Source organism: Marmota marmota, unplaced genomic scaffold (assembly GCF_001458135.2).
Source record: "Marmota marmota marmota unplaced genomic scaffold, marMar, whole genome shotgun sequence".
In the NCBI taxonomy this organism is placed as follows: domain Eukaryota; kingdom Metazoa; phylum Chordata; class Mammalia; order Rodentia; family Sciuridae; genus Marmota; species Marmota marmota.
In genome coordinates, this window is record NW_026000211.1 from 25,552,763 (window position 1) to 25,579,527 (window position 26,765).

A 26,765-nucleotide genomic window follows, 5' to 3' on the forward strand; every position below is an offset into this window, starting at 1 on the left:
TAATTCAAGTTAAAAACCAGAAATAATTCAAATTGACAGGGAATAAAAATAATATCTCAATAATAACATTGAATATAAATGTCCTAAGCTCATCAATAAAAAGACATAGACTAGCACATTGGATTAAAAAACATGACCCAACAATATGTTGTCTCCAAGAGAATTTCCTTACAGGCAAAGACATCCACAGACTGAAGGTAAAAGTATGGGAAAAAACTTACCATTCATGTGGACCTCATAAACAAGCAGGGTTTCTATCCTTATATCTGATAAAGTCCACTTCAAGTCAAAATTAATCAGAAGGGAAAAAGGAGGCCATTTCATACTGCTTAAGGGAACTATACATCAAGAAGACATAACAATTGTGAATATTTATGCCACAAAATATGGAGTATCTATATATCAAATAGACTCTTCACAATCTCAAGAATCAGATAATTCGCAACACAATAATATCGGGTGACTTCAACATGGCTCTCTCACCAATTGATAGATCTTCAAAGCAAAAAATAATGAAAAAGGTATAGAACTAAAAATATAATTTAGATTTAACAGACATATAAAAATATTTCATTTATCAATGACTTAATACACTTTCTTCTCAGCAGCACATGAATCCTTCTCTAAAACAGACCATATATTAGACCAAAAAGCAACTCTAAGCAAATACAAAAAAATAGAGCTAATACCTTGCATTTTATCAGATCATAATAAAATAAATTTAGAAATCAATGATAAAATAAAAGAATAAGCTACTGTAACTCCTGGAAACTAACTGGTATACTATTGAATGACCAATGGATAGCTGAAGAAATCAGGGATGAACTAAAAAAATACTTAGAGATAAATGAGAATAGTGACACAACATATCAAAATTTCTGGGACACTTTGAAGGCAATTCTAATAGGAATGTTCATTGCATTGACATCATTCATAAAAAGAATACAAATTCACCAAATAAATAACCTAACTTAACATCTCAAAGCCCTAGAAAAAGAGGAACAAATCAACACCCAAAGCCGTAGAAGACAGGAAATATTAAAATCAGAGCCTAAATTAATGAAATTGAAGCAACAACAAAAAAAGCAATTAAAAATTGACAAAACAACAAGTTGGTTCTTTAAATAAGTAAATAAAATTAATATCACCATGAACACTACTGAACTACAGACCATAATCAGAAACTACTTTGAAAATCTATTCTCTAATAAAATAGAAAATCAGTGTACAACCAGAGACATGAAAAATTGTGCTCTATATGTGTAATATGAATTGTAATGCATTCTGTTGTCATATATAACAAATTAAAATAAAAAATGACATATTTCTAGAGACAAATGGCCTACCCAAATTGAATAAAGAGGACATAGAAAATTTGAACAGATCAACTTCTTTCTTTTTAATAAATACAGTTATTTATTTTTTATTCTAATTTGTTATATATGACAGCAGATGTATTACAATTCATATTAAACAGACCATTTCAAGCAATGAAATAGAAGACACCATCAAAAGCCTACCAAGAAAGAAAACACCAGGACCAGATGCATTCTCAGTGGAGTTCTACCAGACCTTCAAAGAAGAAATAACACCAATCCTCCTCAAATCATTCTACGAAACAGAAAAGGAGGGAATCCTTCCAAACTCATTCTATGAAGCTAGTATCTCCTAGATGCCAAAACTAGACAAAGACACATCAAGGAAAGAAAACTTCAGACCAATATCCCTGATGAATATAGGTGCAAAAATTCTCAATAAAATACTGGCAAGTTGCATACAAAAACATGTTAAAAAGATGGTGCACCATAATGAAGTGAAGTTAATTCCAGGGATGCAAGGTTCATTCAACATACAGAAATCAGTCAATATAATTCACCACATTAATAGACTTAAAGAATCACCTGTTTACCTCAATAGATGCAGAAAAAGCATTTGACAAAATTCACCATTTATTAATTTTTAAAACACTAGAAAAACTAGGGGTAGTAGGAACATACCTCAACATTGTAAAAGTTGTATACCCTAAACTCAAGGCCAACATCATTTTATTTTATTTTTTTTTAATATTTATTTTTTAGTTATAGTTGGACACAATACCTTTATTTAATTTATTTATTTTTATGTGGTGCTGAGGATCAAACCCAGGACCCTGCATGTGCTGGGCAAGTGCTCTACCGCTGAGCCACAACCCCAGCCCGCCAACATCATTTTTTTTTTAATTTTTATTGTTGGTTGTTCAAAACATTACATAGTTCTTGATATATAATATTTCACACTTTGATTCAAGTGGGTTATGAACTCCCATTTTTACCCCGTATACAGATTGCAGAATCACATGGGTTACACATCCATTGATTTACCTATTGCCATACTAGTGTCTGTTGTATTCTGCTGCCTTTCCTATCCTCTACTATCCGAAGATGTGGGGAAAAGGGTACACTTGCACATTGCTGGTGGGACTGCAAATTGGTGCGGCCAATTTGGAAAGCAGTATGGAGATTTCTTGGAAAGCTGGGAATGGAACCACCAACATCATTTTAAGTGGAGAAAAATTGAAAGCACTCCCTGTAACAACTGGAACAAGACAATGATGCATTCTTTTACCACTCTTATTCAACATATTCCTTGAAACCCTAGCCAGAGCAATTAGACAAAAGAAAAAAATAAAGGGCTAAGAATAGGAAAAGAAGAACACAAACTATCTCTATTTGCCAATGAAATGATTCTATATTTAGGAGACCCCCTCAAAAAATGCCATCAGCAAGCTTCTAGAACTCATAGTGAATTCAGCAAAGTAGCAGGGTATAAAATCAACACCCATAAATCAATCACATTCCTATCTACCAATGACGTATTAGTAGAACTAGAAATCAGGAAATATATACCAATAGCAATAGCTTTAAAAAAATACTTGGGAATCAATTTAACCAGACAGGTAAAAGACTTCTAAGATGAAAACTACAGAACACTACTGAAAAAAAAATTGAAGAAGACCTCAGAAAATGGAAAGACCATGTTCTTGGATAGACAGAATTAATATAGTCAAAATAGCCATACTATGAAAAGTGCTATACAGATATAATGAAATTCCTATTAAAATTCCAATGATATTCTTCATAGAAATACATAAATAGTGTGAAATTCGTTTGGAAAAATAAGAGGCCCAGAATAGCCAAAGAAATTCATTCTGATAAAAGTGAAGCAGAAGGCATCACAATACCAGATCTTAAATTATGCTACAGAGTCATAGTAAAAAAAAAAAAAAACAAACATGGCATGGTACTGTCACCAAAACACACATGAAGCCCAATGGAACAGAACAGAATAGAAGACAAACCCAATAGAGAAAAGCCCACATAAATACAGTTATCTCTTACTAGACAAAGGCATTATAAACATATATTGGAGAACAGATAACCTTTCCAACGAATAGTTCTGGGAAATGGATCTATATCTAGTACAAAGAATTTGAACCCCATCTCTACCCTGAACAAAACTCAACTAAGTGGATCAAGAACCTTGACATTAGACCAGAGACCCTGTGCTTACTAGAAGGAAAGTAGGCCTAATCATGTAGGCTTAGGAATAGACTTCCTCAATAAGACCCCTAAAGTACAAGTAGTAAAATCAAGAACCAATAAATGAAATGGTATCAAACTAAAAAGCTTCTTCACAGCAAAGGAAACAATCAAGAATGTAGAGAGAGCCTACAGAGTGGGAGAAAATCTTTACCACCTGCACCTCAGATATAGCATTAATCTCCAGGATATACAAAGAACTCAAAAAACTTAATACCAAAACAAACAAACAAACAAAACCCCACAAATAACCCAATCAATAAATGAGCAAAAGAAATAAACAGGCACTTCAGAAAAGAAAAAATATAAATGGTCAACAAATATATGAAACAATGTTTAACATCGCTAGCCTTTAGAGAAGTGAAAATTAAAACCATACTGAGATTCCATCTCATTCTAGTCAGAATGGCAATTATCAAAAATACAAGCAACAATAAATGTTGGCGAGGATGTGGGGAGAAATGTACACTCATACGTTGCTAGTGGGACTGCAAATTGGTGCAACCACTCTAGAAAACTGAATAGAGATTCCTTAGAAAACTTAGAATAGAATCACCATTTGATCCAGTTAGCCCATTCCTGGGTCTATACCCAAAGGACATAAAATCAGCATACTATATTGATGCAGCAACAACAATGTTTATATCATCTCAATTCACAATAGCCAAGCTATTCCACCAAACTAGGTGCCCTTCAACAGATGAATAGATAAAGAAGATATGGTATGTATACAAAATTGAATATTACTCAGCCATAAAGAATAATGAATTTATTGCATTCGCATGTAAATGGATGGAACTGGAGACTATCATCCTAAGTGAAATAAGCCAATCCCAAAAAACAAAGGCTGATGTGTGGATGCTAACCCACAACAAGGAAGAAGAGTGGGGAGGGGAAGAATAGAAGTTTATTGGATTAGACCAAGTGGAATGAAGGGAAGGGGAAAGGAAGGGAAATAGGGAGGATAGTAGAATTAATCAGACATAACTTTCTCATACTTTTATTTGAATACATGACCAGTTTAACTCCCCATCACGTGCAACCACAAGAATAGGATCCTTATTTTTGTAAGTTATACTCACGAATGTATAATATGCTAAAATACACTCTACTGTCATGTATATCTAAAAAGAACAAATACAAAAAAGAAATCTATTATCTGAAATTCAGTTGAGCATATTCCAGTTGCTAACTTAATACTTTCTCTTGATTTTCATATATATATATATGTGTGTGTGTGTGTGTGTGTGTGTGTGTGTGTGTAAATTCAACATGTTTAACATCAACTTTTGATCTCCTTCTACCTTTTATATTCTCTCAATTTTCCACTTCTCTTATTGTCACTCAGACTGAAAATCTGAAAGGCACCTTTGATTCTTTTCATTTTCTTTCATATATCACACCTTATTCCTCAGGAAATAACGTGGACCATCTGGAATCCAGGCACTCTACCTTGCATTGCTCTCAAATGGGCCCAAGTTAACACTATGTCTTGGCTTTGCTGCTGGCACAGCCTCCCCACTGGTTTCTGTTTCCACTCTGGTCTCCCTACCGTGAATTCGGCATTCCCTGTGATACCTTAAAGCATAACATCACATCATTTCTTTATTCAAAAACTGGTGAAGACTTCTCTCTCTACCATTTCGCTAAGAACAAAACCAAGTTTTCCTAATGACTATAAAATTTGACATAATCCTTCCCTATTTGATGCTTCTTTGAGTTCCTCTATGCATCTACACATCTATTACCTTGTTGTCTTTCCTTTGCTCAAATGGGCTTCTGTGGGGCTCTTTGCTATTCCCCATAGCCATTAGCGATTTTCTAGTCTGCAACGTTTTCTCTAGCTGTGCACCTCACCTGGAACTCCCTATCCCATCTATTCATTTGTCCATTCACTTTTTTATTCATACTTTTGCTTACTTTTCATCTTCTCAATAAAATCTATCCTGATTAGGCTATATAATATTACAATCTAGCCCCTCTGCCCAGACCTGTAATTGCTATATCCCAAACCTTCTCTGACATATTTTACATCACCTCCTAAAAATTCTATTATGTACCTATTTATTAGACTTATTTAATTGTTCCTATTACCTTGATTGATTTGAGTTTCATAAAGTGTAGGATATTTGTCTCTTTTGTTCACCCATAATTCCTAAGTGCCTAAAAGTCATATTTTGGAAATCCCCTTTAGGAAAGATAAAGAAATAATTCTCAGACAGCAGAGTTCAAAGATTAATTTGTAGATGGGGAAGATTTTCTAAACCATTGAAGTTTTCTTAATGATATTCAACCTAACTATGTAACTAAGTAAAATTCTACCCTTGCAAAACTTGTGATAAATATTGTGGAATTTTCTGCAGTTCTCTGTGTGTGTCTGAATTCTGGTGTGAAAAGATAATATTCTTGGGCATTTAACTTGAAATGGTGCCCATCTGTTTATTTTCTTATGCAGTTAATTATCAAGAGCACTTTAAAAAGACTGTTGGATTAAAAAAAGTCACTTAGTAAGAGCCTGTAAATTGACTACAGACAATTAGGAGGAGAACTGACGGCAACCACAGCCCAGAAGCCTCACTATTCAAGTTTGAGAAACTTTCCTCAGGAGAACCCTGAAAGTTAAGGTGAAGAGGTAGTATCCACTTGGGTAGTTTCCATTCTTTCCCTCTGCAAAAAACATCATCTCCAGTGTAATTTGCACATATTGATTAATTAATCTCTAAGTGGCTAATATTTCATTATTTGACAGATAATTAGATCTTCTGTAAATCTAGTTAATAAAAGTATGCAAGAAGTGTTGGGAGTCAATTTAATGACTGGTACTAGTTTTCAAGAAGAATGTTTCTAGATCAGCTGTTTCCTTAGTAGAAATAGTCCTCTCAGAAAATCCCTTATAGATTAAGCAAAACACCTTATTCTCCCAGAAAATATGACGATTTATTTTCAACCCTTTCTCTTTCGTGAATACCTTAAAGCTCATATGCGCCAATTCCTCCAATCTCTATTAATTCACACAAAAAAGAGCATCTTTGCATTTTAATAATTTTAAAAAGATAAATGCCAGGAATAATCTTGACTTTGATTCTGAAAGTGAAGATGCACAGGGAAGCAGAGAAAAATGATTACATGATTACAACAACAGAAAAATTAGAGAATGTTTGTATTAGGAAGACCCTGACAGGAGGATTAGTTCACAATTAGGTTCACAGAGCAGAGATCTGAATCTCGAGAAAGTTAAATGATAAATACACGGATATGAGCCTGAATTATAATGAAGTCCAGAGGGCCAGTCTGTCTGTCTATCTATCTATATATCTCTATCTTGGTGTGTGTGTGTGTGTGTGTGTGTGTGTGTGAGAGAGAGAGAGAGAGAGAGAGAGAGAGAGAGAGAGAGAGAAGGAGGTTGGGAGGGAGGAACAAGGAGTCAAGCTAGAGTGTGGGAGAAAAAAAGCGTAGGAAAGATTAAGAAAAAATTTGGTCCTATTATAGTGCCCCACAGATAACTGGTTAGAACTCATCAGCTCAGAATTTCATAGTCCTTTAGGAAAAAATTCCATTTCCTTTTTATAATATGTTGAGACAGATTCTCTTTGGAATGGTGTATGTCATAGACAGAGAGTGGTCAAGAGAAGTAATAAACTTTTTCATTTTCTGAATTTACTTTACAGGTCCCCCACCCCTGCCTCCATCTTCTAAATTTACTGATCTGAGTCCTAAATCAGAGGTTTCACCCTGAACAGCCATTAATGTAGAAGTAGGAAGTCAATAAAAAGTTCATAATATTTAAAAAACATAGCATGTATTTCATGATACACAGAGATCATACCTTTTATTTATGTTTTAAAAAGTTATCCATGTATTTATTGTAATTAGGTATATATGACAGCAGAATGCATTTTGATTCACTGTACACAATTGCAGCACAACTTTTTATTTCTCTGGTTGTACACCATGCACTCTATGTGCAGTCATACAGGTACCTAGGGTAATGATGTCCATCTCATTCCACTATCTTTCTTGCCCCTTTCCTCTTTTCCTTCTCCTTTGCCCAATCACAGTTCCTCCATTTTCCCCATGCTCCCCCACCCCATTATGGATCAGCATTCACTTATCAGAGAAAACATTTGGCCTTTGGTTTTTGGGATTGGCTGACTTTGCTTAACCTGATATTCTTCAACTCCATCCAATTTACTTGCAAATGCCATAATTTTATTCTCTTTTAATACTGAGTAATATCCCACTGTGTATATATAACACAGTTTCTTTATCCATTCATCTACTGAGAGGCATTTAGGTTGATTCCACAGTTTAGCTATTGTGAATTGTACTAATATGAACATTGATGTGGCTGCATTACTAAAGTATGCTGATTTTAAATCTTTCGAGTATAGACTGAGGAGAGATCATTTACATTTTAGTGAGCAAATCTGCAACTTCTGATTTTCCAAAATGCTATTAAATGAGATTATATTAAGTCATGTAGAAGTCTGTTACCTCCATATTCTGAGTTAAGTAATCTCTATGAGATATGTATTATTGTATACTTGTATAGTTTACCTTTTAAGCTAATGTACTTTTAACTTTATAAGTATATAATGTTAAGAAAAAAGAAGCAAAATTAAAAATTAAGCAGGAGAAAGTAAAATGAGTAAATTTAACTAAATATAAGCAAGTTTTAATTAAAAATTAAGACTGAGAAGAAGCAAGGAAAATTAAGTAAGAAATTTCTCCTTGTTTTTTTATAAAAACAGTCTCAACTCACCCTTACTCTTCAGTATTCTATGTTGAAAAAAAATTTACTAAACATCAAAATGATTTCAAGGCTGAACTTACACACATATACACATGCATGTACTTTACAACTTCAGAAATCAAATTTAAGAAGCGATGCTTTGTTCTGTAAATTTATAATCCAAATTAGATGAAACCCAGTAATAAAATAAATTATTGTGTGGTTATTTTAAAATATGTGTAGGTATTTACAAGTAAAAGTATGATACATATATAGAGAGATAGACACACAAACTCACACACATATATATTCTATCACTGTAAAGCGCCATTGTTTAAGGATGTAAGGAACTCAGATATGAGGAACTGAAATTATTAATGATTAATTGTGCTGTTAAATCAAGGGGAGGCACTGTTCATTATTTTTTCCTTGTTTTTTATTTTTTCTGCAGACTATTTATTGTGGAATGCATTTGGAATGAACATCAATGAAAGGGAGGCACAAGAAGCAAGATTTGGTAGAGGGAGAAGAGGGTCCATGGTGTTGTCCTCATGGAATTAAATGTAATCCCAAGGAAAATAATTTTTTTTTCTACTAGAAAACTTACATTTTCTTCAATTAATTGAAATAAATTTCTAGTTGGATATTTAAAAAAAAAAAACTTGTTTGACATCAGGAAGCAGCTCATGGGTTTATAATGAGACTGTTGACTTGAATCTATTATGAGTAACAACTTTTTCAGGGAGAACCCCTGAGTGAAAACTGTTGTTTTAACTTATATGATGCAGCATTACTCAAAAATTTTAAAAAGATGATTTCCTTCTGTATTGAGAAGAATGTCTTAATTAAAATCGATCTCATGAAAAGTAAAAGAGGATATGCAACAGGCATATTACCAAGTGAGATATCAAAACTATGTAACTGGTTAAAAATGAGTTTTCCTATAAATGGGTTAAACCTCTGTTACAAATTAACATAACCTTATTTGTATAATAACTTACCCAGAGGTCTCAATTTGACAAACCGAATTATCTTCTTTCCATTGACATGTCCCTCAACATTAACAGCCTTAGAATAGGAAAAATTGAGGTTGGTAATATGGACAGTTTTGTGAACTGTAGAACCAAACCAAGCAAAATATGAACTAAAACCAAACACAATAAAGCAAATTCTTGATTTTTTCCTAATAATTTTGTGTAAAACTGAATATTTTAATTTCATTGAAAGGTCAATGAATTTTCTTGGTAACATGCCACTTTTTTAAGCTGAACAATTTGACAGAATCCAACCAGCACAAGTTACCAGACTTTTTCTCAGTGTGGAGTAGTTAATATTTGGCTTTCTCAGCATTTAAAAAAAATTGCCTATTCTTAGTTCATAATTGACAATAACTTGGATGCATGAACATACACACATGCACAAAGGATATAATAGAAAATCCATGTTGCCTGGCAATGAATATAATCATTAATCTGTGTTCCAGTCTGGCATATATGTTTATTCATTGTTAATTGAATCACATAAATTATATGTGAAGTACAGCATAAAGTTTTAGTCACAATAAATACACATTAAAGAAATCCACATCTCCTGTGTTTGGATGTGTTAATCTATCCCAAATGAGGCAGAAAACAGTATAATACAGGAAAAGAAAGGAAATGGTAGTTACTTAAACTTGTAAATGGGAACAGTTAGTTATTCATTAATAGCCATTTTTTCAATTTGACAATTTTCCATAAACAGGTGATTTTAGACAAGGTAGGAATAATTCCTCTTGTGTGTGAAATCATAAATTTACTTCAGAAGGAGAAAAAAAGTCCATTTTGAAAATATCTTCATAAAACAACAAGAACAAAATAGAATTCTCTGTAAGATTTCAAAATCTGCAATTTGCAGGTGAGGATTCAACAGGTGGCTTTTGGTCTCTCTTGCTGACTAGCTGGGAAATATTCTGCATCTCCGCTCCCCGCACCCCCACCACACCTCAGTGTCTCCTTGTTCCCTGTAATCTGAACTGGAAGAGCACGAATCTAACAACTTTCACTTTTAAAAGATGGACATTAAGAAAATTTGAGCAATAACATAGAGGAATGCTTTTTAATAGCTTTTTTCCCCTCTGTAAATGTATGTCTCTTGCTTCCTACTGAATTTTCTCATTGTTTCTTGTATTATTTCAGCTTATACTCTGAGCACATCTATTGATTTGATTAGTATAATCTTAAGGAGAAGAATAGAAGTACAGAAATTAAACAGATATTAAGAAGGAAAAATATTTTTTATTTTTAATAAATCACATTTTCTTAATTTTGGATACAAGTGAGGCTCTCACTAATAGTTTCCTTCATTGTCATTGTAAATTATTGTGATGGGTATGATTTTAAAGTCATCCCTGCCATGTCACATCCTGCTCAGAAATTTTCCGGTGGCTCTTTACTGCTTATAGGAACCTTTTCTGCATGCCATTTCAGCCAGCACTCTAATCAGACCAACTCTCCCTATTCAACAGAGCTCTTCAAAACAGCCAGCCTGCTTATGCATCACCTTTCCATAGACCTGGGCATCTTCTCCTTACCCTGCTTGCATGCAAATGGTGCTCAACTTCCAGGGTGTTGTTAAAGAATCATCACACAGGATGCATTCTTCTTTATCTAACAATGAATTTTGCTCACTTGGATTTTTTTCTAAATAATTTGTTTATTGTGTTATTTATTTCCAAATAATATGAATTGCTTACCATATGCCATGTACAGAGCTTAGTTATGATTGCAAAACTGAATGGGATAGAATGGTTGTAGTTCTCATAGGATAAGATTCTTTTAACAGAAATGCACATAAATGTCTTGAAGAAGAGAAGTCCTCATGGAGTAGAAGAAGGCCATGAATAATAGATTCCTTGAGACATATGATGGAAAATGGTTACTTAATTCCATTTCAGCATTTTAAATATTTTGCTTTTTTGATTCTTTGTTGGAACAAATCAGCAAGATTAAAAAAATGCAGGCAAATGTTCGACCAAAATTTTTACACATACTTCATGTCCAAAAGAAAACAGAAGAAATGAAAGATGAAAATAAGCAGTATCTCTGGATTTTCATTCATCTCCTAGAATCTAATTATTCACGGTAGGATTAATTATGTAGAAATCTGATACATTCAGATTAAAGTAGTCCATTCTTGCTCTTGATATTTAATTTCCTCTTTGATTCTAAAATAAGCACCATCACTCTCCAAATAAGATTAAAGGTAGGACCAATAAACTTTTATACACTGAACTTTTAAAAGGTCATTTGAAATGGTGACATAATAAGAATATGTTCCCAAAAATAAGCATAGATAAAAATGCGAAGGCCAGAGATGTTGAACATTTTTTTCATATATTTGTTGATTGAATGCATAGCTTCTTCTGAGAAATGTCTGTTCAGCTCCTTAGCCCATTTATTGATTGGGTTGTTTGTTTTTTATGTGTTAAGTTTTTTGAGTTCTTTATATATCCTGGAGATTGGTGCTCTATCTGAAATGTGACAAAAATTTGCTCCCAGAATGTAGGCTCTCTCTTCACCTCATTGATTGTTTCTTTTGCTGAGAAGCAGCTTTTTAGTTTGACTCCATCCCATTCTTGATTTTATTTCTTGTGCTTTATGTTCAACATCTCTAGTAATCAGAGAAATGTAAATCAAAACTACTTACGCCAGCTGGAATGGCAGTTATCAAGAATACAGACAAGAATAAATGTTGGTGAGAATGTGGGGGAAAAGGCACACTCATACATTGCTGGTGGAACTGCAAATTGGTGCAACCAATCTGGAAAGCAGTATGGAGATTCCTCAAAAAACTTGGAATGGAACCAACATTTGATCCAGCTATTCCAATCCTCAGTCTTATATGCAAAGGACTTAAAATCAACCTACTATAGTAATGCAGTCACATCAATGTTTATAGTAGCTCAATCCACAATAGCTAAACTGTGGAAGCAACCTAGATGCCCCTCAATAGATGAATGGATAAATAAACTGTGATATATTTACACAATAGAATATTACTCAGCATTAAGAGAATAAAATTATGGCATTTGCAGGTAAATGGATGAAGTTGGAGAATATCATGCTAAGTGAAGTAAGCCAATCCCCCAAAACCAAGGCTGAATGTTCTCTCTGATAAGTGGATGCTGATCTATAATGGGGAGTGGAGAGACATGAGAAAAATAGAGGAATTGTGATTGGGAAAAGGGGAGGGGGGGTGGGGAGGGTGTATGGGTGCAGGAAAGATGGTGGAATGAGATGGACATCATTACTCTAGGTACAAGTATGACTGCATATAGAGTGTAATGTTATATGGTGTAGAACCAGAGAAATGAAAAGTTGTGCTGCAATTGTGTACAATGAATCAAAATGCATTCTGCTGCCATATATACCTAATTAAAATAAATAAGCTAATTTGAATAAATAAATAAAAGATAAATAAATAAATAAATAAATGCAAAGGCATTTCTCTGTTTAAACTACTTGTAAGAAAGATTGCACAGAACTTTGCATTTTTTTTTTGTTTGTATTTGCTACCTTTTTGGAAATTCTCTTTCAGCCTGAGACAGTCATCTTCGTAGTTTTCAACTTCTTGTCATGCGCATCTTCATTCTTCCCATCTTCTGCTGTTTATTTGTCTATCTGGATTGCAACATCCAATTCTCTTGGAAATTTTGGTGCTTGCTGATAACTCATTGTTCAAAAGTGAAGACAAACAGATAGACTATATTTTGGTACCACCTTTGATATTAAGTAGATTTATGTGAGGGTTAGTCAGTGGAATTTGAGCAAAAATTATATGCAGCACATTGAAGCTCATAAAAACTTCCATGAATAATTCTCCATTGTCCTGCTTCTGCAGATTGAGGAGAGCTGTGATAAGCTTAAAAGCCAGGTAGGAAGGTGAAAGAGACTGAGCATCTGGATCACTTCTTGAAGGAGAGCTATTCTCTAATCAGTAGAATCTGTTCTGGTCTTCAGGTGAGCTTGAGAAATAGTATTTACTTTATGCTTTTAGCCATGTATCACAAGACAGAGATGAGCTCAGAAAATGAATTGTCAGTTTGCAAGGAGAAATAAGAGAGAAAAGAGATAGTTTAGAAATTTGATGCCTCGAAGAATTAGAAGGAGAAACTATTTCAGTGTGAACGTGAGAGTTCTAGAGGCTTTGAAAGACAAGGACATTTTATGATTTCACCTTGCAGTGAACACTCAGCTAATTTTACTGACTGTCTGAGTCTTTAAGTTATAAAAAAAATGAGGACAAAAGGGGAATGCAAGGATGCAAAAAAGAAGTAGGTCATTTTGGAGAAACAGATCTAGGAAAAAACTTTGGGTGTGGTTAAGTGGTACATGAATCTCACTGAAAGCAAGTAGGTATCAAGTCTTCCAAGATTTTGCTCATTTTCAAAGACTTCATAGACTTGGATGAAAGAAAAGTGTATCACTGAAGCCATAAACAAACCTATAGACCTCTCAATTTGCCAAATCGATCTGTGAAAGAGGTAGAACCCTCCAAGAGGATAAACCCCAGCGCATCACCTCAGACTTAGCCAAGAAGGCTGAAGGATAAACATGAACCTCTCCCAGTGTGTCAACAGGTTAAAAACAATCCAGAACTCAGAGAAGCAACGGGTACTGGAGTGTTTTAGAGAAAAGAAGAAAGAATGCATGATGGCCCAGCTTGCGTGTTCATCTGGTGATTCCAACTCCTCAACCGAAGGTCTGCGTCTCTGGGTTCCTGAGGGTGTTTCAAGGAGTGTCACTCCAGTTTCCTCCTGCAGGGTCCTTTTTTGTCTATCAATGGACTTTCATATATTTTTCTTTATTTAGAGGCTGTGGAATCTTTTCTTAATTCCACATCCTCATGTGCAAAATTCCACCTGTCTGTGGCTTTTAGAGAAATTCTTTGCTAAACACAACTCAGTTGTTTTTTGATGTATAAAGGAAAATTTTATGGATTCAGAAATCCTTTCATTTCAAACACACATAAGTGTGCATGCACACACACAGAGACACACACACAGACACACACACACACACATATACACAAAACCAAACTGAATTATTGGCTCTTAAGACATTTTTTAGGTTCTCTTTTAGTAGTTAAGCATGAAACACTGACTCTTTTTGCTTTCCTGAATGGCTTTGCTAAAGAGGATGACGGACACATTTGAGAATACACATTTAAAAAGACAATTATAACTTTAAAAATATTATTCTTATTACAATGCTAATAGTTGGATGTTTTCAGGAAATGTTAATTGAATGGAAATTAACTCATACCAATTAGTCTATACAGAAAAATAAGATAAGTGACAACATATAATATTAATTTGAAGTAATGTATAGTATCCTATTTGGTAAGTATAGCATAACAGAATTTTTATAGGTAGCACTGAGATCCTATGCTGGCACTCAAGAGTATACAGGATTCAAACAAATTCTGAATATCTACTTTTTAGCTCACTGAACAGTCAGAGCTAAAAACCTTATATATTTTGATTTTTTATTTCTTCATTTTAAAAGTGATTATAAGAATTTCTATATTACAGTATTTTGTTGTTGATAAATGAATAGTATGCTTCTCTTATCACACAGTGCCAGGCACTTAGCAATAACTCAAGAAAGTTAGTATGTGCTTATCCCCTTTAGCTGTTTTTAAAAAATGGGATTAATTTTAATTTAAATTGAAAAAATATATCTGTAACATTTCAAATCTCTTAACTCTCTTAGCATATATAATTATTTATGTATGTAGGCACATTTATAATCACTTACATATGGTTTCAGTGTATGCATATTTGTTTCTATACTCAAGTCAAACTTCTAATTGAGTTCCTGGGACATGGATGATATTCAGTAAATGTTATTATATAAAACTTACTCTTTGTGCTATACTGGAGTTATCTGTTATATTTATTGGAAATGACATATCTATTTTTTTAATACTGGAAAATAATATGAATTTTGGAATGGCATACCTGGACCAAGTTCATAAGAGTATCTCTGAAGTGTCCTGAGGTCTCTGAATAAATGTCCTCTTGAAGGTTACTGCTGTATTCTAGGCAAGAAACCATGCACATTAAAGGTGATTGGTTGTGGAACCACAGACCAATATGCTTTGGTTAAGTCAATGCTACCTGCCCCAGTTGTGAATGGAAAGTACAGGAAATACTGAACAATCTCATGACATTTCTTTGTCAACAAACTGTTCAAGAAATCTGTCAACTAATGGTATCTTTGGCATAGGTCTGTTGTCTTAAAAATTATCTTTATTACAACATTGAAGAAAAGAGTTGAAAATCATTCCGCATTCTCTAATTCTCAAAATTCAGAATTATGCACTCTATTTACATAGACTGCTTCCCAGTCTAGTACCCTTCCCAAGTGCTTTGTCTCATTTTAACATTTTAAGTGAAGATTCTTCCTTCATTCTCCTTGAAAAAGTCTTGTTTTTGCTAGGAAGCAATAGAGGTGACTGTCTACATCAATTTCTTAATGTTCAATATTGCATAATGCATTATGGAATGGAACTTAAGGCATTAAAACTTGTTGAAAATAATAATAATAATAAAAATTAAAAAATAATAAAAATTAATTTGAATGTGTAAGATCGGATTCTGAAGTAGATTACAGGGAGTATGTAACTTATGTAAAGTGGAAGCAGATGTATTTTTAGAATTCTCCAACAATGATTGTACTTTGCTTCCTTTTTGGGGGTTCCATTTCTCTCTTGAGTAAGAGATACAATGCCCTCTGAACCAAGATGCTGGACACCTTCCTGTCATAGGTAAAATATTCACTGCGTAGATTCTTGTAATTATTTTCCTGGAAAATTGGTTTGATTTTCTAGGGAACTATCATTTTTATATGCTAATCATCCTTTTTTCCTTAATGAGTTTGTTGGTCTTGAGTCATTGTTTTTTTTTTTTAAACAAATATTTTTGTCTTATTTTTTTTTCTTTTGATTGACATGCAATAATTGTATATATTTATAGGGTACAATATAATGTTTCAATTTATGAATACATTGTGTGTGCAACAATCAAATCTAGGTAATTAGCATAGCCAGCATCCTAAATTTCCATTTCTTTTTCTTTCTCTCTCTCTCCTTTTTTTTTGTACTGAAGATTGAACGCAAAGGTGCTTAGCCACTGAGCAACATCCCCCTAGTTCTTTTTTATATTTTATTTAGAGACAGGGTCTTGCTGAGTTGCTAAGTGCTTTGCTAACTGACTTTGAACTCATGATCCTCCTGCCTCAGCCTCCTGAGCCGCTGGGATTACAGGCATTGCAACCATATCCGACAAACTTCCATCATTTATTTATGGTGAGTACATATAAAGTCCTCTATTCTAGTTGTTTTGAGATATACAATGCATTATTGTCAACCTTACTGTGCAACAGTATACCAGAACTGATTCTTCCTGATGGTATCTGTACCAGCTCACCAGCCTCTCCCAGTCCTGCCTCCCACCCACTCTCCTCAGTCCCTGGTAACCACTATTCTACTCCTGTGAGTCATACGTCATGTAGGAGAATGTCTTTAAAAATTCTTTAAAATATATAAATTGGAATATTTTTATGTTATTTGAAAAACATGAAGTTGTATTGTGTGCACAATATATGCTCATATTGAAATTTTCTTACGTAAACAATAAGCTTCTCGCATCTGGAAAATTTCCCCATTTGTTCTTGACGCCAATATATCAATGAGGCAATTCTCATCAGTGCCGGCTCCCTAGAGAGACAGAGAGAAATATAAGCCAATTTACATTTGCGATAATAAGAAACCTGATATTCAGTGAAGGCATACAGCATTCTGGTGTTCTGAGAGGCGGCAAATGGGAAAGGAAGCATTTGGGATAAATAGCCCATTTTCAGTTCAGGCTCTTTCACTTACTCACGTTTAATCCTGAGAAGATAATATTATTTAAGGAAATTCTTTTCCTTCCTTGAGAGTAAAACAACATGGGTATTTCTAACCAATGTGGAAAAAGACACTGAGCATTTCCATCTGTTTCTGGAATGGAATTTGAAATTCCAGGTGTTGTTAGGCAATCAGTTCTTAAGCAAGCTGAAAAGAGGACACATGTCTTCTACTTTCCCAAGGACGTTTTGGGGATCAAGCTCTGCCTCTCCCTAGATGGGTAATTTTGCACAATTTTCCTTAGCATTTGAGTTAGGAGCTTTCTGTGGGCTCTTATACAGAGATAAATATATTAGTCTATGATAGTGATTTTAAAGACACCACATCTTTTTTTTTTTTTTTTCAGGAAAACCTCAGGAATCATTACCATTCTAGGAAATATTGATTAAAATATACTAGTTTCATCTAATCAGCAACATAGGACTTTTAAAAATTATTTTTAGTTGTCGATAGAACTTTATTTTTATTTATTTATATGCGGTGCTGAGAATCGAACCCAGTGCCTCACACATGCTACACAAGTGCTCCACCACTGAGCTACTATCCCAGCCACAACATAGGACTTTTTATTTCAAATTATAGTTATGTAATTTTGTCAAAAATGGATATGAAACATTTTTTTTAAAGTGATCAATTGAAATTTGTATGACTTTCAGACAACATCTATTTTGATCAGCAAATATGATGGCCCAAATCTATGTTCCTTTAATTATGTTGTCTCTTGCTTCTTTTCTGTCACGCATCGCTCACATATTGTGGTATTCTGGTGGTTGTCAGGCATCATATTGGAATAATTGATTCTGCAGGTGTTTAATGTCAGTTTTGGAAAGAAGGAAATAGCTCTCTTTTTCTCATGTCCCTAGACAACAAAATCTGTAGTCAATTTATTTCATGGAAATGATTTAACAATTTCTTTCTGTAAGGTGAATTCATTCTAATTCTTCAAAAGTAAAATTTGATACACTTGAGCAATAGTTTTTGTAAAGGACTAATTTAATATCATTTAAAAAGTTGTCCTCTATAAGATCATAAAAATAAAGATGTTCTCTGTTTCCAATTCAGTATCTTTTTTTGAATCTGAATCAAACTTTTACAAATGATTTTAGAAATTCACATGAATTTTTAAGATATCTTCTTCAATATATGAATACCTATCAAAGAAAGACAAATATGAATAACCCTGAAGGCTGGCTGGCTTTCCTTCCTTCCTTCCTTCCTTCCTTCCTTCCTTCCTTCCTTCCTTCCTTCCCTTCTTCCTTTCTTTTTTTCATAGCTGAGTTTGGAGTTGGCTTGGTAAGTCTGAGTGTCTACAACTACAGAACAGACTGATCCTAGCCACAGGACTCTGGAGACTTCCTCCTCCTAACAAGGCTCCTTTCCCCAACCACAATATTTCCATTGTTACATCATTGCTTAGATATATTCTCCTCTCTTGCCAATCATAAAAGTATGTAGGAGAATCACGGGAGAGTTTCCCATCTATTAAACATCAGGTTGTGCCTGCTACAGGTATAATTTTTGCATAGATCACTACCTTCATGGCATGCCACAGTTCATGAGCATCAAAAGATGGTGGAGGGTACATGAGGCCAACCATAACCTCTTTGAAATGCGATGAAAGCTGCTCCTTTAGGTCCTCAACCAGGTTCTGTGGGGGAGAAAGTAAATATTTTTATTATATTAGTTACCAAACTTACAAGAGGAATGGAATAATTGCAGGAAGTCTGTTATTAAGAGTTACTTTTCTGTGTTATTTCACATAGTAAGAAATCTGTTTCAATTCATGCATATATCTATGGATTTCCCAAGAGGATTGATTTGAGGGTTTGAAAATGACTGATTTAATCTTGTCTCTACATGATAAAGCACATGGACTTGTGGTCATATCTACATAGAAGAATTTTCTTTCCCTATTCCCCAATCCCAAACCTTCCCTTTTGATCTCTCTATGAAAATACATAGAACTTGAAACCTGAAAACATTTTAGTTGAGAGTTCTTGGTTTTCTTTGTAGAATTAAAAAAAAGTAAATAAATTCTTAAGAAAAACATGTATTTTATCATCACAATAGTCTTTTTTTTTTTAGCAGGGTGTCTTTAGTTATGCTATGGCTAAAAACTTACATAAATTGATTAAATAATCTTAGAACTTTCTTCAATCAACAGCTGCATTATTCAAGATATTGAAAGTTAAATGCTTCCAGAGAAAAATGTTCAGTGTTCATTGTTCTTGGAATGCAGGCATAAAAAATATGAAATTGATATTTTTAATGTTTTGCCTTTTATTTTTCTAGTATAGAAAGGAAATTAAGAAAAGTACGTGCCAAGTTAATTTTCTGTAGTTTCAAGACATCTGAAAGATGTTTAAAACTTACTGCCTTTTGCTAAAATGTGCAAATATCTAATTTTACTTAAAAATCTACAAGAGTATTTTAGTTCCATGGTCGCTCAATAATAGAATTTAAATAAAAGATAATAAAAAGGCATCATATATTATATTGAATAACAACAAAATGATCATAATTTAAATTTCATTTAGTATTATCCAACAAAACCTTTTCTATGCTATGGATTTTAATTTTAACAAATAAAAGCATTCATCCACAAAGTGCTAATTGTTAAAATTGAAACTCTTTGATTTTTTTTGCTAGGGCCAATCAATGCAGTTTCTTTAATGATCAATTAATAAATGTCTGAAGTTGTGCCAGGTGGTTGGAGTAGAGTAAGAAGCACATGATATCTCCTGTCCTATTTAATTTCCTTGCAATCTTCTGTGGTACATTTCCAACTCCTTTACTGAATAGTCCTCAAGGGGCCATTCCGAACCAGACATTCTTCAGGTGTTGGAGCTATCGCAATGAACAGAGATGAATGAATGTTCAAGCCTGAGGAGATTGAATTCTCGTGCACACAAAAGGAACTCAATAAACTCAGGTGTTAATTGAATAATGTTTCCTGGACACATGGCCTGTGAAGGAGCAACCTGGAAAGAATTAGAAATACTCTGTATCTTGATTCAGATTGTGATCACACTGCACCAAAATCAATGAATTTTACTTTATATAGATTATACTCATTGTTATGGGTTTTTAAGTTTCAATTGATAAAATGTAATTTTAACATATATAAAGTGAATGTTTTCTAAATCCTCAACATATTTAACCTTTAAACTAGGTCCTCTATTGTATATATGCCTTACTACTTAACCCCTGGCTTCAAGTTATTTATCCTGTTCTGGCAGTTTTTATCATTATTCCATTCTAGTGTACTTTAGGAAAAGCACAAACCCTATCACTTGATTGGTGTCATAAAGCAGAGAATATATGAATATGTATTTTTTTGATACTGAGATTGAACCCAGGGACACTTTACCACCAGGTGACACCCCCAAACCTTTTTTTGTAAATTTTTAATTTTTTTTTTTTTATTTTGAGAAAGGCTTTTGCTAAGCTGCTGATCTTGGCCTTAAACTTGTGATCCTCTTGCCTTGGCCTCTTGAGTTGCTGAGATTACAAATGTGCACCATGATGCCCTGCTAATGCAGTGATTCTTTAATAAGGCTGAGAGGGAGGACATGTGAGAATGCTTTAGGGGACAGGAGAAGTCTCTAGAATTAATCATATGAGATTCATACAGTATCCTGTTTGGAAGTGGGATGTGTTGGCTCCAGCTGAAAATCACTGACATGGAAAAATCAGGACATATGCAATTAGAGAAATTCTACAATCTAGAATATAATTAAGGACCAAAAAGAGGCCCTGAAGGGTAGAGCATTACAGTTTAGAAAATTGTAAGAATTCAAAAAAGAGATAATATGAGTAAAATGGAGTTTCATGGAATGTGTAGTATAAGTGAATCCTTGAAAGATGAAGTGGTATTCAGTCAGGCAAAGGCTTAGAAGATATCAAAATAGACAACGTTTTAGGACAGAAAAGGCCCTGTTCTGGGTAGAGTAGAATGTGTGTATGAAATATTCAAGGTAGTTTTAAACAAGTGTTGGATTGATTTGAAATCTAAATTCTTTTGATTTACTTAAATCTAAGTTCAGATGTTATTTATTCCAACCTCCCTGTAAGTATAAAGAGGAAAGGCCTTCACAGTGGAAGTTTGACCAGGTGGGTAGAAGAGGGTGATGATGATAATAACTAGACATGTTTTTAGACTGCTGCCTATTTGCCAGAAGGCATTCTTAGGGTTAGACAAACTGTAATAATTCACTACTACCACTTATGAATTAGGAGCTGTGTTCATCACACTGTGTAGATGAGAAATCTGCACACAGAGGTCACCTAGCTAGCTCCATATAACTTATGGACCTCCATCTGAGTGATGGAGCCTGGATTTGAAACAAGGCATTCTGACCCTCCAATTTCTCTTATTTTTTGTAGGCCATAGGAAACAATAAATGATACATAAGCAAGGTGATGAATTTTGCATATAGGTGGTTGATGCGGCATTTCTGGACACTTAGATCTGGTGACACTCTACTGAAGGTTTGAATGCAAATAGGTCAATTCAATATACATTCATAATAAGAGGATAATGGTAATTGGCCACTGATGGAAGGTGAGACATTACAATTATCACCTATTTCATGAGTCTCTCTCTAATCCTACCTTGATTATTTTCCACCACTCTCTTTGAATATGCTATACTACATTTTAACAATCATGTTGTATAATAAACATTTGAGTTGCATCCTCCCCCCCAGCCCCGCCCACCCCCAAAGTCTATCTGGACATGGACTTTTGTCAGGAGCTGTCCTGGATGCAGACCTTCAGGTCCTGATGCCCCAGGACACTGACCAATTATTGCCTTCAGTCTGGAACGACAGTGCCAGCTCTTGCAGTAACTTGGGGTGTTACCCCAGCTCGGATAGCAAGGCGTGGCTCCAGGTGTAGGTGTCACCCACAGGGGTTGAGTTACACTCACCTGTTCCTTTGTAATCCTACCCCTTGCCTCATTTGAATGGCTTATCCCCAATAAATGGGTTCAGCACCTGTTACTCACTCTCTTTCTTGCCTGCCTTGCCCCCTTTGTAGGAACTGCAGCTGAGGAGTGGTTACTGAACCCAAAGAAAAGGTACTTCCTTTGTCTGTGTCTTTATTTATTCCCCAAATTCACTTGGAATGACCCTGACTGATTCAATCATGAGACGTGACAGACTTTCACAGAAATTTTCCTAAATTCAGCATTTAGTCCTTGTAGTTATAGTTATATAAAATGAGAATATACAATATAAATTATTTTATAGACAGATGAAAGAATAAAAAATGAGTAAAGGAATATGGTATGAAAAACTTAACCAATTGTATAAAGAATAAAGGCAATATTTAAAAAGGACTTGAGCATTGAAAAAGCCTTTTATTTAACCTTTACTTTCATTTCTTTGATCTCTATCCTCTACATTTATTTATCCTATACATTTATAACAATATCTTTAGTTTATGAATTTTACCATTTTATACAAATACTGAATATTTGTATGTATTCCATTATAGACTGAGATTAGTAATGCCACTAGATGGCGATATTTATCCATATTTTGTAACGTGTGTGTGTGTGTTATTTCAGTGAAATATCACAATTTAATGAAAAGAAACAGTATTACGTTTGTTCTACTGTATTAAAATATATAGTTTTCAGCCCTCTGTAAAGGAAAAATTATAAGATTTCCAGAATGTTAGTTAACTTCTTTGTGTATGCTTCCTTATTTGGAAAGAAAATAATAATACCTACATCACAGGGTTGATAAAAGTATTAAAATATTTAACTTAGGTGAAATTCTTAAAATATTTTTTGGCACATACCAGGTACTCCAAAAATCTTTTTCCGCCTAAGATGTTCAATAATGTGTTGCAAACCTATCCTCGAGAAGCTTCCTTGAGCAGATGGTGTAGAAATACAGGCATAATAATTATGTTACAATGCAAAATGTGGTGAGGGATACAGTAGTGGGAATAGTGTGATATTATCAGGGTACCGAGAAGGAAATATTACTTTCAGTTGGGAAGATAAATATTGAATAATATGTTTAAATAACTAAGCTTTGCAAGTTCAAAGAGGAGCATTGAAATAGGCCTTCTAATTAGGGTCTCAAATTCTCACTTGGAGTTATATAAATAACTATTCAGATGCCACCTTTGGAGTGCAAGTCTACCCAGCCTTACTGCGTCTGCTTTTCTGTTTTTCCAAGACTTGCCCTAAAGCAGACTCTGCCAGAGTCACAGCTTGACCTTACGTTAAACTAATGAGTACTTGCTTTTCAAATCCAACTGTTTCATGTGGCTGATGAAACTGCAGATTACCCATGTTGCACCTCTTCTGACCACTCCACTTTAATTAAAAATAAAATGGCAGTTTCTCATTCCTTATTCTCCTTATCTTAATAGTGGAGAAGAGTGGAAAGATACAGAAGTCTGAGTAATATTTTGCTTGTCTGAATATACTCAGGGGAACGGTTTCATAGGCTTTAAACTTATATGCCTATATGCCTTTTTCTATTATCATAAAACATGATACTTACTGTTTAAACACTCAATGATACAAACCCACATAACCTGGAACTTAGAATTTGTCTTCAACGCTACCCACTCCAGCAATCACAGGGTAAGTACTTGCAAAATTTGATGTTATATTATAAAATCATTTGTACAAGTTTCCTTTTTACTTTGCAGAAGTGAGTATTCTTTCAAGTTTATTTAATGATTCAAGTTTTCATGAAAGTTGGGGTGTTCATTTTTATCTAAAAATAATAATATGTTAGTAAAGGAACACAGCATATTAAAGCTGCTATCAATTGGATTTGCAATGTCCCTTAAAGGCCCACGTATTAAATGTGTGGTGCTATTGGAGGGGATAGAACCCATGAGAGGTGGGGCTTAGTCGGAGGTGTTTAGGTTATTGTGGACATGCCCTTAAAAGGAAGACTGGCACTCCAATCTCTTTCTTCCTCTTTGCTTCCCATCCTTAAGGTGAGCAATTTTGCTCTGCCACATTCTCCCACCATGGTGTGCTGTTTCACCACAGGCCCAAATGCAACAGGGCCAATAAATCATGGACTAAAACCATCAAAACTATGAGCCAAAATAAACCTTTTTTATTTATTCGCTGGTTACCTTAGGTATTTTGATATAGTGATAGAAAGATGACTAATACCAAAGCTAACCTCTCTTCCAAACGCAAAGATAAACTACAGCAAACATTCTTTTTTTCTTCTTCTTAAAAAAAAAACAAAACTTTTTCAGTGCCTCATGCATGCCAAGCAAGCACTCTATCACTGAGCCACATCTCCAGCCCAAGTATTCTTTCAAAAGTACACATCATCTCAGAAGAAACAGGAACCTCTGGGTACAAAAAATCTAAGGAGAAGATGAAAACCAAAAGATAAGCAAATGAGCTGACTTGGGGGTTGATCTTTTGGGTTACTGGGGAAGATAAGGACTGGTTTTGAGGACTGATGGATTTTAATGCTCAGTGTAGGGCATTACACAAGGGCAGAATATTTATTGGGATGGCATAATACAGGTTTTTAACTTTGAAATCTTACATATGAGTTTAGAACCCTCAAATGATTATACTTTCAGTCTATTATTACTCTTGGTAATAGTAAAAACTGGGAAAAAGTTATCATTCAACGTTGAAAAATGAGCAGAAAGCTTACCTGTCATTGTCTGAGTTTTGAGTAGAAAGATTTTTTCCTTAATAATTTGAGGCAATAGAGCTGTATTAACCTTGAGATGGAAGTTCAGATTTATTCTACTGATATGAACTGAGACCTCTGAAAATAAATCATCATGAAAGTTGATCCTAAGCTGGGTGATTCTCCTGGGACATCAGGAAGAAGCAAATGCAAAACCATCTTCAGAAATTCTCTGACTCTCCAGAATGAAAATGATTCTTACTTTAAAAAAAAAAATCAAACCTCATTTTAAGAGTTTTCACAATAAAAATGCCATAATGTATACTTAGAAACAATTTCTCAGAGAGACAGTGGACTCTGCAGACATCAGAATTGAAGCCCCATGAATTTGTGACAATTAATAGTGATCTGAAAGAACACCATGAAAAATGTAATAGAACCAGAAATTCTAGAAATCGAAAACTTCTGGAATTAAAAAACATACCTTAAAGAGTAGCTAATAAAGACTCGAAAATGGAACTAGTAAACTGGAAAGAATATCTTTTAAAAAAATCCTCAGATTAGAAACAGGTATTTGAACTGCATGTCTGGCCCTTGTCTTTCTTCTCTCCTTCTCTAAGTCCTATGGGACAGAAGTCTGTCCTTGTCATTCTGCCTCCCCAGTCAGTTAACGCCATGGGGTCCATTTTTACTATGATTTTTTTTTCTTATGTGAATCAAACCCAATTCAGGTGAAGGGAGCAATCCCTTTGGCTGTGACCAGAAAGAAATGTGACTGAGTCAATATTCCACAAAGCTGAAATATGGTGTTGTCATAATGAACTTGTCTCCCGACCCAGGACTTTGTGTAGGTCAAAAGCATTGGAAGTTTATTTGATTGAGATGTGCACAGCTTTCACACCAAAAATAAATGCCTCTTGCTTACTGCTGTAGAACCATTTGCTTCCCCATGGTCCCCTGGTCTTTCCCTCTCTTCTACCCCAAAGTGTTCTGCTTTCAGGAGAGAAGTGACTTGCAGCATCTGTGCGTAACCAAGAACCCAGGTCTTCCTATTCCCATGCACATTTGTTTGATTGTGCTGGGGAACTTGGGAAGCAGAAAAATTCAAGTTTTTATGAATTAATTGGATACAGAAAACTTGTTAACTAAGTCAACACTCTCTGCACACACCGGTGGAAGTACACCCAAATGCAAGTCATGTGTTTGAAGAAGATTTGAAGGGGAGAAATGGAACAGAAGGACCTTGTGATTTTGGGACCTTTTGGGCTGACTGAGTGTCCTGTTATATTCACTTCCACTGTCAACTTTACCTGGTTTTATTTATTTATTTTTTCCTGCTAATGATTATACATCCCAGAAGGAAATGCTGTCAGCAGTCAAAGAGCCACAATTAAGGCAGTGATGCTACCTATGGACCTCCTGACTCCAGTGATCACTTTCAGCTGCAAGTCTCAGTGACAGATGGTTTGCTGACTGGAGCCTCTGGCAAGGGAAGGCATTCTCCCAAAGGTGCATCTGGATGCTTTAAACTCCTTAAGTTCCTGACATAACTTCCAGGTGCATCGCTTTTGAAAAACAGCCTTTGGCTTGGCTTGCTCTTAGACTCTTGGAGGAACTGAATGCTTAATCTGAGGAGGCCCTGTGGCTCTCCTGCCTGATGCTCTTTCAGGTGGGTCAACTGGGACCCTGTGACCAGCGGGTCTCCCCTGTCAAAGGGAAATGGCATATGGAAAAACACACTGGCCTGACCTAGCAGCATCCTGGCTTTACACGAAAAGACGGGGCAACTGTTCCTTTAGGGGAGGTTCAAACTTTCACTCTTGCCTGAAGCAAGCTGCTGAATCAATGGGGACCTCAATCAGT

At 34.7% G+C, this 26,765-nt stretch overlaps 1 protein-coding gene across 1 annotated transcript in view; it reads right to left on the reverse strand.

Annotated features, from left to right (window-relative positions):
- The window catches only part of Anxa10 (annexin A10), an 81,028-nt gene that overhangs the window by 17,088 nt on the left and 37,175 nt on the right, over positions 1–26,765 (reverse strand). The window contains exons 4-6 of the mRNA XM_015486231.2: positions 18,797–18,910; positions 16,983–17,073; positions 15,314–15,393 (exon numbers count right to left, since the gene is read on the reverse strand). Coding sequence (XP_015341717.1) covers positions 15,314–15,393; positions 16,983–17,073; positions 18,797–18,910 — 285 coding nt within the window. The remainder of the gene's footprint in view (positions 1–15,313; positions 15,394–16,982; positions 17,074–18,796; positions 18,911–26,765) is intronic.